The sequence below is a fragment of the Vigna radiata genome, unplaced genomic scaffold, assembly GCF_000741045.1.
Source record: "Vigna radiata var. radiata cultivar VC1973A unplaced genomic scaffold, Vradiata_ver6 scaffold_208, whole genome shotgun sequence".
NCBI classification, from domain to species: Eukaryota; Viridiplantae; Streptophyta; class Magnoliopsida; order Fabales; family Fabaceae; genus Vigna; species Vigna radiata.
In genome coordinates, this window is record NW_014542845.1 from 21,454 (window position 1) to 35,279 (window position 13,826).

Consider the following 13,826-nt stretch of genomic DNA (forward strand, 5'->3'; position numbering starts at 1 on the left):
CTTCAAAAATGAACCCTAACAGAGCTAAAACACTTTTTCTTCGAAAAGGAAACTGTGGCAAAAGTGAATGAAAATATCAATCCAGTAAAATAAAAAACTAAATGACCAAATTACTCATCGACAAATTCACATAATGTGGGTCCTATTGCGTGTCAAATGAATGTGATTTTCTCTAACCATGTCAAAGTAACATTTCTGTAAGATGGTATAATATTTTTCAGAGTTGTTATTACTCCTAGGTTTAAATACCTTTTTAGTCCCCAAGTTGGGATCGGAATTTTCGTTTTGTCCCCGGTATTAAAAATGAAGCCCTTTGGTCCCCATGTTTTCAATTTCGAATACAATTGATCCCTTCCGTTAAGTAGATGTTAACGGCGTTAAATATCAGTTTTATGGCAATATGAGTTATCCAACGTGGAAGAAAGAACAGTGAGAAAAAAAGAAAATGGCAAAAGAAAAAGAAGAGGTGGTGTTGTTTCCGTTCATGGCCCAAGGGCACATCATCCCTTTCCTTGCATTGGCCCTGCAATTAGAGAAGAGACAGAAGTACCATATCACCATTGTTAACACCTCACTCAACATACAAAAGCTTAAATCTTTTCTTCCACCAAACTCTGCAATCACTCTTTCATAAATCCCTTTCAATCCCTCCCACGGTCTCCCTCCTAACACAGAGAACACCGACGCCATACCCTACAACCTCGTCATTCGACTCATCCAAACCTCCACCACTCTCAAACCCGCCTTCGCAAACCTCCTACGCACCATCCTCCTACAAAACAAAAACCGCAGGCTCCTAATCATCGCCGACATCTTCTTTGGCTGGACCGCCTCCGTTGCCAAAGACTTGGGCACCTTCCACCTCATCTTCCACCAATCGGATTCAACATAAATTCGGAGTTCAGAGAAGATGAATGGTTGCCAGAGGGTTTTGTCGAGAGGGTTCAGGAATCGGGGAAGGGTTTGGTGGTTCGCGATTGGAACTCGGTGCTGGAATCGCTGAGTCAGAGCCTGAACAAGCACCTGAAACAGAGCCTGAAACAGATTCAAAAACAGAACCCCCATTGCGTCATCTCCTCCACCGGAAATCCTCATGCCGTCGTAGCCCCATAACCCCCCTCTTTCACCACCATATCCAAACCTTCACATCGTATCATCAAAAAGCACACTCACACTCATATGCACACAACACACTCATCGTTCCCAATCCCAGTAGAAGAAACATCAAACAATAGAAAGGACGAGCGGTGAAGGCGGCGAGAATGGTAGGATCTCAGAGTTGGGGCCAGTTCCGCGAAGAAGAAAGGACGAGATGGCAGTCCGGCGTGAAGGCGGTGGCTCTTCCGACGAATGCGCCGACGAAGCCGTGGACAACCCACTTGCAACGGCCTTTTGATCGGAGGTTGTGGCGGCAGTGGGTGCAGGAGTGGCGAAATTGAGTGCCTTGGGGTTTTAGAGATGAATTTAGGGCAAACCCTTTTTTTCTTTTCTTTTTTTTCTTTTCTTTTAAATGATATTTTCACATCTGTCATTCATAAAAAAATTGTTTTTTTCATGTTGGATAACTCATATTGCCACGTAAGCTAACATTTAACGCCGTTAACATTTACTTAACGGAAGGAACCAATTGCGCTTAAAATTAAAAACATAGGGACCAAATGGCTTCATTTTTGAAACCGAGGACAAAACGAAAATTCCGATCCCAACTTGGGGACTAAAAAGGTATTTAAATCTTACTCCTACAATAGTATATTAAAGTATATTATGTGTTCATCTTTCTCCGTTAAAATATTTATTAATTTCATACTTCTCTTTCTCTCTCTTTAATTATAGAATTTGTTATATAAATTATTTTACAAATATCATTCATCAAATTTTTACGAGATATGGTGCTGAATTATTCAAAATAGTTTTATTGTTTCGGTGTAAAGATTATAAGAACTAAATTATATTATAATAAGTTAGCATTTCACGGTCTAAACAAAGAATATATAGTTATGAAGGATATTTTCCAACAACATCCGTTCTTTCTTGTGTGTAGTAAGGGTATTTCTAACTCATAATTAGAATCCAATCCCTTTTGAAGAATAGTGCTTACCAATATATTATATCATCTCTTTTAATGAATTATTTTCCACGATATTCACGTGAAAATAAACTCCTATAAATATACTCAATAGCTTATTTAGTTAAACAAAACTTAGCTGGTACAAATATCTTTATAATCAAGGTTGTTGGTTCTAATTTTTGTCAGTTTTGTTTAAAATGGTTCTAATATATTTTTAAATGTTTAATGTAGTCCTAAAGATCGTAATTTGTGTTCAGTTTAGTCATTTTTGCAAATGTCATTTAAATCGTTAATGATTAAATGTCCAGCTATGCAATCAGTGAATGACATGTCATTTAACTACTTACCTATCTTGACTAAAACATGACACAACAAGGACTACCATGTGACAGCCCCTCCCCCACCCAAAAAATTTGGGTTTCTGAATGCAAGGGAGAAAGGGCTTGTGTGGTCACGCAAAGGAGAAACGACACTGGAACTGTAAGTGCGATTTTTGCGCAGGTAGGTTATCGTAGGTTGTTACAATTAGGGTTGAGGGCGCAAAGGTGGTGGTAGCCTGAGTGGTATTTGCGGCAGCCATGGAGGTTTGAATGGTGCAAGGATTTCGCTCACGATTCTGGTTTGCGATTATAGCTCGCCATAGTGGCGATTTGGGTTTTCTACAGGTTTATGAAGACGGTGGAGGCGTGAGGGACGAGATGGTGGTGGTGTGGCATTGGCAACGGCTAAGTGAAGTTCGCGTGGTGGTGGAATTCTCCCTCGCAGTAAAGTTTGAACAATGTCGCTTGCTGTGCAAAGAAGAAGCTTTGGATGGTTGATGGCGGCGATTTCAGAGGTTGTTCTTGTGGTGTGGCCTGATGCGAGGGTTATTGGGTTTGTGGTGGTTGGCTGTTGGGCCGCCATGGTGATGGCTTGAGAAGGAGAGGCAGTGGCGTTGATGGAGATCCACAATGAAGGAAGGGGAAGATGGTTCTGGTGGTGTTTCTGGGTCGTTGCTGGACGGAGAAGATGATAAGTGATGGTGGCGGCGATCTATGGTGGCGCTGTTTAAGTGTCCAAGTCATTTACTGATTGTACACATTTGGTCAACTTAAACAATGTTTGCAAAAAAAGACTAAATTGAACACAAATTAAGATCTTTAGGACTATATTGAACATTTAAAAAAAAATTAGAACCATTTCGAATCAAGTTGACAAAAATTGAGACAAATAGTGGTATTAGACCTATAATAAAATAAGGTTTAACATATTTAAACTATTTACATATGCATTGACCATAATGGTTATCTTTTGGGTAAACCAAGTTACTAACTTCAACCTTTCGATAAGTTAAAATAAGATCATTTAAAAAATAAAAGTACTGTGAATCAATTTATTTTACTTCTTTTTATTTTTATTTAGTTAATAAGATTTTGTCCAAACTATACAATTTTATCTGTGCTGTATAAGCAACTTCCTTAACTTTTACGCTTTCTAATTCAAGCACGTAGGATTGAGGATCGATTAAATAAAAAAAAAAAAAAAAAAAACATAAAATGTGAGCCAGTATAATACAATTTCTCCGAATAATAGTATTCTTAATATGATAAAGAAACAAAATCACAACTTAACTAATCTGTAAAACTTTGTAAATAGATATTTAAAAAATGTATTCGTATTTATCGTTCATACATAGCCGAGGGACACTTATTCCCTTGTGTATAATTGGTCTATAAAAGTAATTTACTTGGTAATACAAAACCCTATAATTTATCTTTAAAAAGAAGATCAGATTACAAGGAGATGGAAAAAGACGGACAGATTGTGATTACAAAAAAGGCCTAAAAAAGAAGAGGGAGAACCAACCAATTTCCCTATCAAAACAGATTTGACCGAAGGGGCTTGATAAGAGTTTCTGGCTTACACTTGGCAACTCATGATTTTCAGCTGACAGCATCTTTCAAGACAATGAGTAACTTCTTATTTGATGCGGTCGGCCAAAAATTAATTTCACCTGAGATTCCCTTTTCCATCCACGACCATTCAATGAGACAAATATTTCGGGAATACAAAACAAAGATACAAATCTCAAATGAGCCTCAGTTCATACTCTCCAGCCATTGTTATGTATCTCACCCATGGAAGAGCCTGATACCCACTTTTCTCAATAATCTTCAAATATCTTACCTACAAATCAAAACATTTACACGGTTGAATAACTCCTTGATTAATTAAGCAATCACAACCTAAATTACTGAATTTAAACATCACAGTAATATCTCCAGGTTCAAAAACAAAGGAAAATGGCCTATGTTCACATTCATGCTAGTTAAGTTTATTTAATATTCTAAATTTCACAAAAATAAAATAAAAGTACATTTTCAAAATTGTGTAAACAAACTATTTTTGAAACAATAACATTAAAAAAGATGGAGTTAGCAGAAATTTGTTGGCATTTAAGTTTACTAAGCATACTTTTTTATATTTGAATCCAAAGAAAAAATGATAAACTTGACGATTTTCGCATAATGTCATGTGAATATTGATGTTTCGTTCAGATTACCTAGTCCCATGCATTTAATATTAGACAAAACTATTAATTGTAGAAAAGTTATAAATTTGTGAATAATATTATCTCATCTATTTATGATGTCAAGTTCCTTCTTCTCATAATCCCATTAGTAATTAATAGTTATTTTACAATTCAATATTATCTATAACAGTCTTTGTGACCGGAATATCAATTCAACCGTGAATACGAATGAATTTCAGGAGATTCATTGAGTTAAATACAATTGTTGCTTATTGCATCGAGAAATAATCAAAATGACAAGTGAGAAACCAACAGACAAATAAAGGCAGTGAAAGTGTGAACTATATGATGAAGCATGGATACCTATCTAGTTTTAAGTGTTACAGTATTGAACATGCTCCTGACACTAACTCTCTAACATGTCAGACACTCCTGATTAGGCGTTCAATAAAAAATATCAGCTCAACACTTAAGCCAACACCCTATGAATGAACATGCCCACTAGTAGTATTTAAAAAAACATTCATCTGCTGGAATTCTTTTGTAAAGAAACCAAGTAGTGATTGTAAAATAATGTTTCTGAATTTTTTTAGAGAGGCTCACTATCGTAGGAAAAAGATGAACTTGTAATATTATACAAATATTGATTATTAATTAGACCGTTAATATGATCGTATTTCATTCCATTTGAGCTTTTTTGTCTCCTATATAAGTAGTGTGCAATGTTCCATTATCCTATATTATGGATCTTAGGGTGTTGGATTATCCTCGTTAATGTTGTATCCAGTACTGTAAGAGACTGTGATTCAGGATAGGATATAATACAGGAAATATTCATCTTTAAATAAGATAGAGATGCATATAGGAATAGCAATTTTCAGAATATATAAAAAGTGCTGTATGCGTAGCAATACCTGAATCCCAGACACAGTGAAATATGGTATCTCAAATTTTACGCGTATGGGAGCTTTTCTCTCGGGGGTTGCTTCCTCGTCTACTATACTGGGAAGACGAAACTCTGCCCTTAACATGTACTCCTGACATATCAAAAAACAGAACCAGATCTATTAGCTCTCAATCAAATTGTGGCAACAACTATGGACTATGATGCCCCAATACTTAAATTTGTGTTATATATCCGTGTTCAACACGTATCAATATCCAGTACTTTACCGATACTTATCAATGATTTTTCAACATATATCACGTGTCGTATCCTATTATTTTCAAAATAAATGATACACATATCAGATATCAGATATGTATCTGATACACTTATCCATGCATCATAGACTATGGACATTATTCATGGGGACAAGGCAACTTCCTAGTGAATTAATACCTTGCCTCCAGGAAATGATCTTATTTTCCAGATTAATGCATCTTTTTCAGGTGCATATGATGCAGATCCCATTGAAGTCCGAACATTTGGATTGGTTGCATCAGCAGGGACAGGCAACTCGATCTCAACATTTGTGGCAGTACTGAAAAATTCAATTATCTGAGTAGTTGTAGAAGCAAATACATTTAATAGTATATATCTAGAGCAAAAGCGTATAGACAAAAAATTTAAGGTAAGCAGTTCTCTATTTTTCATGAAGGAAAGATCAGATTAAAAAGAAAGAGATAAAAAGGGGAAAAGAAAATATATCAGTACCTGCGTTCCTTAAATTGACTCCTAGCTTTTACCATAATCTCAATCCGGCTTTTTGAATGGTTTTCAACTTGTGCTTCCACCCAAATTAAAGGCTTAACCTGGGAACAGAGATCAGAGAATCAATAGACTTGGAATACTTCTTTCTCCAGATGAGTGTAATTATGAATTTACTATGTCATCACTAGTTCAGAATTTTATTTTATATCGTGAGAAAATGTACCTGTGTACTGAGCCTATATGTCATTAAATCAAAGGATCCATCAGGAGGGATAAAGGAAATCGTTCGGTCATTCTCAAATCGGGCCAAGCGCACACACCTTTGTCATTTGTCAGCACATAATTTCAGAATTAGTCAAGAATAGACATATACATGCTTGTAGAAAGTATATATTCAAATTTGCACTCAGAGTTATCAATCCGTGAATATTAGGAAGAGAATCAAGCATACATACTGATGAAATTTGATGTCCTCCAAGTCAATTGCTTTTCCTTTGGTTGTTCTACCTTGTGCCTCTAATAATACTCTGTCATTTAACCCAAGTTTACACTCAGGCATACCACTGCATTGTACAAGCCATGGATTAAAAATCCATGATTTAGATGAACACTCAAGCACATAATTTGATACTAATAAATACTTCCAAATGAACGTACAGTCTTCCTAATCCAAACATCTATCAACTGTTAAGGAGCCTTTAAAACGAGCCAAGTAGTAGAACCTATGTTCAATGTAACTAATCCCTAATCATGTACAGTTAGCACCAGCTCCTAAACTTTTTTAACAGTACTGAATGAATGAAGCAATTCAAAGTCTAATCTGCAAAAGAAAACCTACTCCAAAATACGATTTTCATTTGCATTTCTCAGACTTGAGCAAAACTTTATAACAGTTTTCAGAAATGTTGGATACAAGGAAGGAGAACATCCAGATTCATCACACCTATGAAGCCCATATACTCCAAAAAAAGGAAAAATATCGATATACTACCTGTTTCGGACACTGATGCCTGTTCAAAAAGTATTGTATAGAGTCAATCCTTGTTTTAAGTTAGTCAAGACTGATTATGATATGAGCAGAAACTGTATTTTTTATTATTATGAACAGTGTGGAAGAATGGGTCAACCAGAGCCAAATAGTGAGGGTGGACCAAACTTTAGAATCTCTATCGTAGGAAATGAAGAATAGGGATGGATGCTGAATTGGCATAGGCAATGGAGTGAGACAAATGACGTGTGGAGTTTAGTTAATTATATAAGGAAAAAAGGGAGAGAAAGGATGGATGATGGACTTATTAAGAAGAGAGACAGAGAGAATCAATGAGAATCCTCTCTTGGTGAAGGGGCCACTTTGCTGGGCTGATAGAATTATTCTATCAGATATTTCCTCTATTTTTGCTTTACAAAATGGTTTAGGCCTAACTCAACCTGGCCATGGCCCTAATAAAACATTCTACCCTCATACATATTAAATGTGCCAGTCCAATTTCTTCCAACAAATTCGTCAATGGAAAGACTAGGGAGGTCCACTGAAACATTTTGAGCATAGATTTGGCTACATCTAAACGAGGTATATTCATAAACCAAGAAAAAATACGTACTGGATTTGCTAAAGGAGACTGGGTAGGGAAAATGTAAAGCACTAGAAACTCCTACTTGAAACAGAGACTAGGAACAAATATTTAACACAACTTGTGTATGAAAGAGAGCTTCTCAACTCTGTCATACATGATAATATAAAAAATATGTAAAAGTGGTTTTCCGTAAATAGGAAAAGAATACTAACAAGTCAGTTAGATGTTAAACCAAACTACCCTAATCACCAGGACTAGAACAGTTTGTAGCTGTTTATAGAATTTTGATTTGACAAGAAGAGTCACAAGGAAGAGGCTGTAAGAAGCATGGGGACTTGCAAATAAAAGCTTGCAAATAGAAGCATGCAAAGACGCAAATTGAGCTGGGAGAACCAGGGGATGTGTACTCATTATTCCACTTTGTTGAAGGGAACCTTGTTAAAGCATAGAAGAAGAAAATGTGTAGTGCTTGTAGAGTTTAGAGGGAAAGCAAAGATGATAGAATGGAATAATTTAAGTGAATAGCAGTATATCCTTCATGCAAAACATCCATATATACAAGTGAGCACTGTTTCCTAGGCTAATAATAAGTGGACTGCTACTTCCTAGACACTAATTTTAATTTCTATGAACAATAAATGCAATTAACACGTGAGAGACACATGAATCACATGTGAATATTATGACTAACCCCCTCAAGCAAAAGCTTACTAAGCTTTAAGCTTGCTACAAATAAACCCCTTAAAAATAGATAAATTAACATGGGATCCAGTACTGGAGACATTGGAAAAATTACCATTGCTGGAGAGAGCACAACAAAATGGCTAGAGTGACTATAGTTATGAATAGATTGTTAAAAGTAACAGAATATAACACACGTCCACACTGGAGTTGACACAACTACGTACTGGGAGGCAATTGGAGAATGACATGACTGAGAATTTATGAAAGAGATCAACCAATAGAGGTAATGGAGCATAACTTCTCTGAAGAAATTCAACGGCACTAGAAGGATGCCAAAAATAGCAAGTGGAACGTTTTTCAGCAGTTGCTGGAAAGGTAACTAGGAGTTGAAGCATGCCCAAAACATTGTAAGTGAAAAATATTTACAAGCTTGTTAAATCTCCAGCGGAACTTGCTAGAGAAGTTTGCAATAAAAATCACAGGAAAGATTGTCAGTGATGACAACTTGCTAGAAGAGGTTGCCTACTGGAAACTTCTTCACTACAGAATCTTCTTTCATACCAGTAGCTTCCCTACGTACATGTTGGTTCATGCGTATGTGTTTTTAAGGGAGCTCCTTTTGAGATATTCAGAGAAATCAGAGTGCACTTTTCAGTCACTTTTTTCCATTTTTGTCTGGTTAAAGGAATTCCTGATCTACCCCTACCCTCATCCCCTGAAGTTTTAAAAATGAAAACTATTAGTTAACCCAATTAACTAATAGCCCATGTCAATGGTTTGAAACTCAAGTTCTCAAAGAAAGTAAAAAGCAAACCTCAGATATGTTCTCATCTTCAATGCCCCAACCACATCTGACCTAATTATTTGTCCATTGCTATTGACAAGTATGTTAACACTCTCCACCACATCCAAGAAAACCTGAAAAAAAGAATATTAGGTGGTAGTCTCGACCATGAAATTACAAGTCAAGATAAACTTTGCCCACCTCATTTTTCTTGTAGGTCACTCCTTCACTGCGCCAGGATACAGCATTTGTCACAGCCATGGGAGGTCTCTGTGCAACTTCCATTTTATAAGCATCCGTCTTGATAAACTCACTAAGAATCTTTGCCTCAGTATATTGGGGGTAGCCAAAGTCCATTATTTCATCAAGTAATTCATACTGCAAAGGACATATCCGTAATCAACATTTTGCCCAGAAGGACTAATTCAGCTCTTAAAGAAACTGGTGTTCAAAGGGACACAAGCATTTTACCACAACAACAAAGTTATCCCTTAGAGATTCCTCTTCCAATTCTTCAAAATAATGCTTAAACACCTGCCTCAAAGACACGAACCATTCCTATCAATCATTATCGCTATGACAAAACCAAGCCTTCAATTCAAAATCACAATTAGAAATAACAAACTTACATCAACAGTTCGATGTAGGAAGAAAAGAAGACTAGCAGCATTGCAGTTTTGCCTGGTAGCAGTCATGAGGAAAATATTGCTATGCTGTATAAACAAGTAGGTCACGCCATTATCATACACAACCGGATCGTGAGACTGCGGATCCCCCTGCAACAATTTGAAAACAAACTTCACAATACAAAAATCAAAATTTTCCATTCCAACTCCACTCCTATTAACATAAAGTCCAGCCTAGGTTCGACAAAAAACATTATAAAGTGCATCAGAAACAGCAGAAACAGATTTTTCAAAACAGGAGCTGAAACAAAGAGAACGTAATTGAGACGGTACTTGGTGCTGAGTTAAATAAATAATCATATCATAGATTGGTGAAAAGAAGGAATGAACCTCTTTTTCAATGAGTTTAGTGAAGAAGCGTTCGGCTTCGATGGCGGTGACATCGCCGCGGTAGTCGCGCCAAATTAGGACGCGGCCTTTGATGTCGAGAAGGAACAGAGCAGAGACTGCCCCTGCCATTGGATTGGATCAGATCGGAATCAGAAGGGATCGGGATCGGACGAGCGTTGCAAAGAAGGAGAAACGCTAGGGTTCAGCGAGCCATGTTAGAAACTAAACCATGGCTAGAGTCGTTGGGTTTCGGTCACTGCGTGTAGGAATTGGAGCTTTCGATTTTGTTTCTTCTACCTATCGTTGCAATGCAATGTCCGATTCCATTCAAGGTGGTGGTGGGTTGAAACCCAAGAGCGACTACGAAGTATGTACGACGACGTTCTATCGATAAACAATACGATAAATGTAGGATTAAATAACAATTTAGTCCATCAAATGTGATTTTTTTTTTCATCCAATTAAATATTGTTTTAGATTTGGTTTGTGTTATTGTAAGTTTTCTAAAATTATAAGCATTATCAATCTTCAACAAGATGGAAAAAAAAAATCAGCAAATCCAACATTTATGAAGTGTAAAAGTTAGAAGTCTAATTCAGTATGAATTTTCCAAATCCGGTTTCTAATCAAATGTTTTATAAAATAAAAATAAAAATAATTTTATTTCATATCCAAAATGTCATCTCATCTTCAATATTTAAATTTCAAATCACTAAATTAAAACCTGCTGGCATTAGCGAAAGTATCTGTGATTAGAGTTTTTAGAAAATAAACTCAATCAAATTAATATTAAATTAAATTGCATAAAAAAATTAAATCATTTAAAAAATTACCATACATTATTCTATACATTTAGTTTTTAAAAATTAGATTGGTTGTAATTGAATATGTTTCCACTAAATTGAATTATAATTTATGATATTGAAAAATATATCTTGAAATATAATTGTTATCGGTAATAATTTAAAAAATCCATATAATTCAAATAATTTAGATTAGCTCAATTTAATTGAATTTACTTTCATTATGGAGTTAAGCTCAAGTCATTCAAAATAATCTTTCAAATTACTTATAAAGTTTAATATAGATTTAGAATAGATATTTCAATCAATACATTTTGTCTAATTTTTTAATTATACATTAATATGTTCCTAACCTACTTGCATCTTTATATATACATACAGACATATCTTTCTAATAAGATCATATATTATTTCATTCTTGAAAAGTAGACTAGTTTAGTGACATAGTTTGTAGTGGGTTAATATGAGTAAATATTACAAAAAATAAGGAACGTGACCATGAAACTTGTAGTTGAACTATCAATAGAAATATTTATAATTATCTTTTAAAAGTTATTATATTATTTTGGACGTCTATACTCTATTGTAGACTCCACTAGTGGAAAAATATGTTTTTATAACGATCCTATTATAACATATAAAAATTATCTGTTATAATAGATTGATATTATAACGCACTTTTATAAATCAGTTATAATATGAAACACATAAATGTAGGACCTATTATAACGCATTTTTCTAAATCAGTTATAATATAAAACCGTTATAATATGAAACGCGATTGTAAAATTGTAAATAAGTACATAACCTATTATAACGGACTTTTAGAAATCAGTTATAATATCTCCTCCTTTCTAATTTTTTACATTTCCCTAATTTCATTTCAAGGTTTCCTTCATTTCATTTCTCTCCCGTTCTTCGTCTCTGAAGCTCTAAACACTCCGCTCTTTGCCTCTTCCTTCGTGTCTAAAGCAGCGTCAACACCACGCATTTCTAATTTCTCGGCACTCCCACACCACGCATCTCTAATTTCTCGGCACTCCTCCCTCCGAACACTCCGAGAACACTCCCTCCACGCGACTGTGGTTGTGGTTTAGGTTATAGAGAGAAGGAGAGCTAGGTTAGGGGAAGACATGTTCGTCGATATCTCCGTGCAAACTGAAAGCACTGTGGTTGTGCTTCTGCCTCCTATGTTCGTCGAAATTTTCAAACTCTGACGAAGTAGGTTTTGTTAATTTGTTTTTTCCTAATTTGTTATGATTTTCTTCTATTAATTTGTTTGATATTTTTCTTCTGTTAGACGTGTTGGGTTTCACTTAGGATTCCCAAACTTTACGTACCACACACTATCAATATCAACCACGACTATGATTTAGATTAATTTGTGACTTTGGTTTTTTGGGGGTTACAACCCATGTCAAACAGAGCAATGTTCTGTATGTTTGCTTCAAACATATTTTGTTTGTTTAGACTCTGTTGAATGTGCATTTGATATGGTAGTTAAATTTTGATGATATTTGCTTTGTGATTATTATGCGTTGCTTTGGAGAAATCTGCATATTGTACGCAATAGCTGCTTGGTTTTAAGCAAATATAAAATGCAAGGCTCAAGTAAAAACTAATATCAAATATGAAGATATGTTTATAATTATCACATTATCTANGAAACCTTGAGCCTATGTATTCTAAATGAGGTCGTCCTCTNTGTTTTCTTCAACATATTTTCGTTTTCTTAATGTATTTAGCTTTGTTTTATGATGAGGTTAGAACCAGTGCTCACATTTTTTATGTTTCCACGACAGGATGCAGCCTCCCTTGCAGTTGCAATCTTGAAGAAAAAATTCCGTGGACAAATTTTCCTTGGTTGTGATAATCATCCTTTGTCTAGGTTAGGTGCTTTATCTTTAACTTGTCAAATTACACTCTGAATATTTAAAGAACAATCTCAAACTAATCATGGGGTTGCAGGCAGCAAATCATGGGTTAACGAAAGTGGAAAATTCAATAAAAAGTTTGATAAATTTACTGGTGAGTTCTTTAATGGTGAAACATATCTGGAACTGATACTGTCATATTACTTTATTTTATGTCTCCTCTGATTTATTTTTATATGGCCCAACACTGTCTTACAGATAGCATAATTAATGCATATATCAATATTATAAGGTGAATAAATCAAAATGGAAATGGAGTTGGTTGATCACTTTTATGGAAGGAAAGAACCAATCATAAATCCTTTGTTTATATTACTTATTTGTGCATTTTATTACTTATTTGTTTATAACGTTGGTTTATGCAATTTTGGACTAATTCTTTCCCTTATGTTTTTAGGTCTTCTTATGCATCTTTTAATTGAACTTTCTTCCATTTGGTTTAGCTGAAATCTCTATCTTATGCCTGCTTGTCTACCTCATCATTTCCATTTTTTATACACTTAATTTTTGGTTCAACTTGTAGTACCATAAAGCGTTTCTGGTCTATTTTTGGAAGTTTAGGTGGCAACGCTTGCAGCTTCTTCACAAAGGTACCAAATCCTCACTAGTTTATTTTCTGCTTACTTAGTTTGTTGATTTGCCAATGCAAGGACAATAGAAATATTAGTCTTATTCTTGAGCAGCTTTGAACCTAGTTGCTTTCTTATTAGTTTGTAGAAGCAGTGGTTGACCAAGTAGGGACTTTGGGGTGCTATTTTCAAATTTTAGTTTCCAAAAATAAAATTTANAACTGTAAT

The 13,826-nt window shown here is 35.1% G+C and overlaps 1 protein-coding gene across 2 annotated transcripts; it reads right to left on the bottom strand.

The window, feature by feature from the left end:
* Positions 1–3,674: 3,674 nt before the first annotated feature.
* LOC106780773 (AP-1 complex subunit mu-2) lies at positions 3,675–10,688 on the bottom strand. 2 transcript variants are annotated; one of them, XM_014669082.2, is made up of 11 exons: positions 10,293–10,688; positions 9,906–10,052; positions 9,748–9,810; positions 9,478–9,654; positions 9,307–9,410; positions 6,690–6,797; positions 6,458–6,554; positions 6,238–6,335; positions 5,923–6,064; positions 5,495–5,617; positions 3,675–4,234 (listed from the first exon to the last, which is right to left on the bottom strand). In XM_014669082.2, exons 1-11 carry the CDS (start codon positions 10,419–10,421, stop codon positions 4,136–4,138), a joined length of 1,287 nt encoding a protein of 428 aa, XP_014524568.1. In that variant the 5' UTR covers positions 10,422–10,688; the 3' UTR covers positions 3,675–4,135. The 2 variants fall into 2 exon arrangements, with proteins under 2 accessions (XP_014524568.1, XP_022632820.1); XM_022777099.1 differs by having other exon boundaries at positions 9,906–10,073.
* Between the last annotated feature and the right edge of the window lie 3,138 nt (positions 10,689–13,826).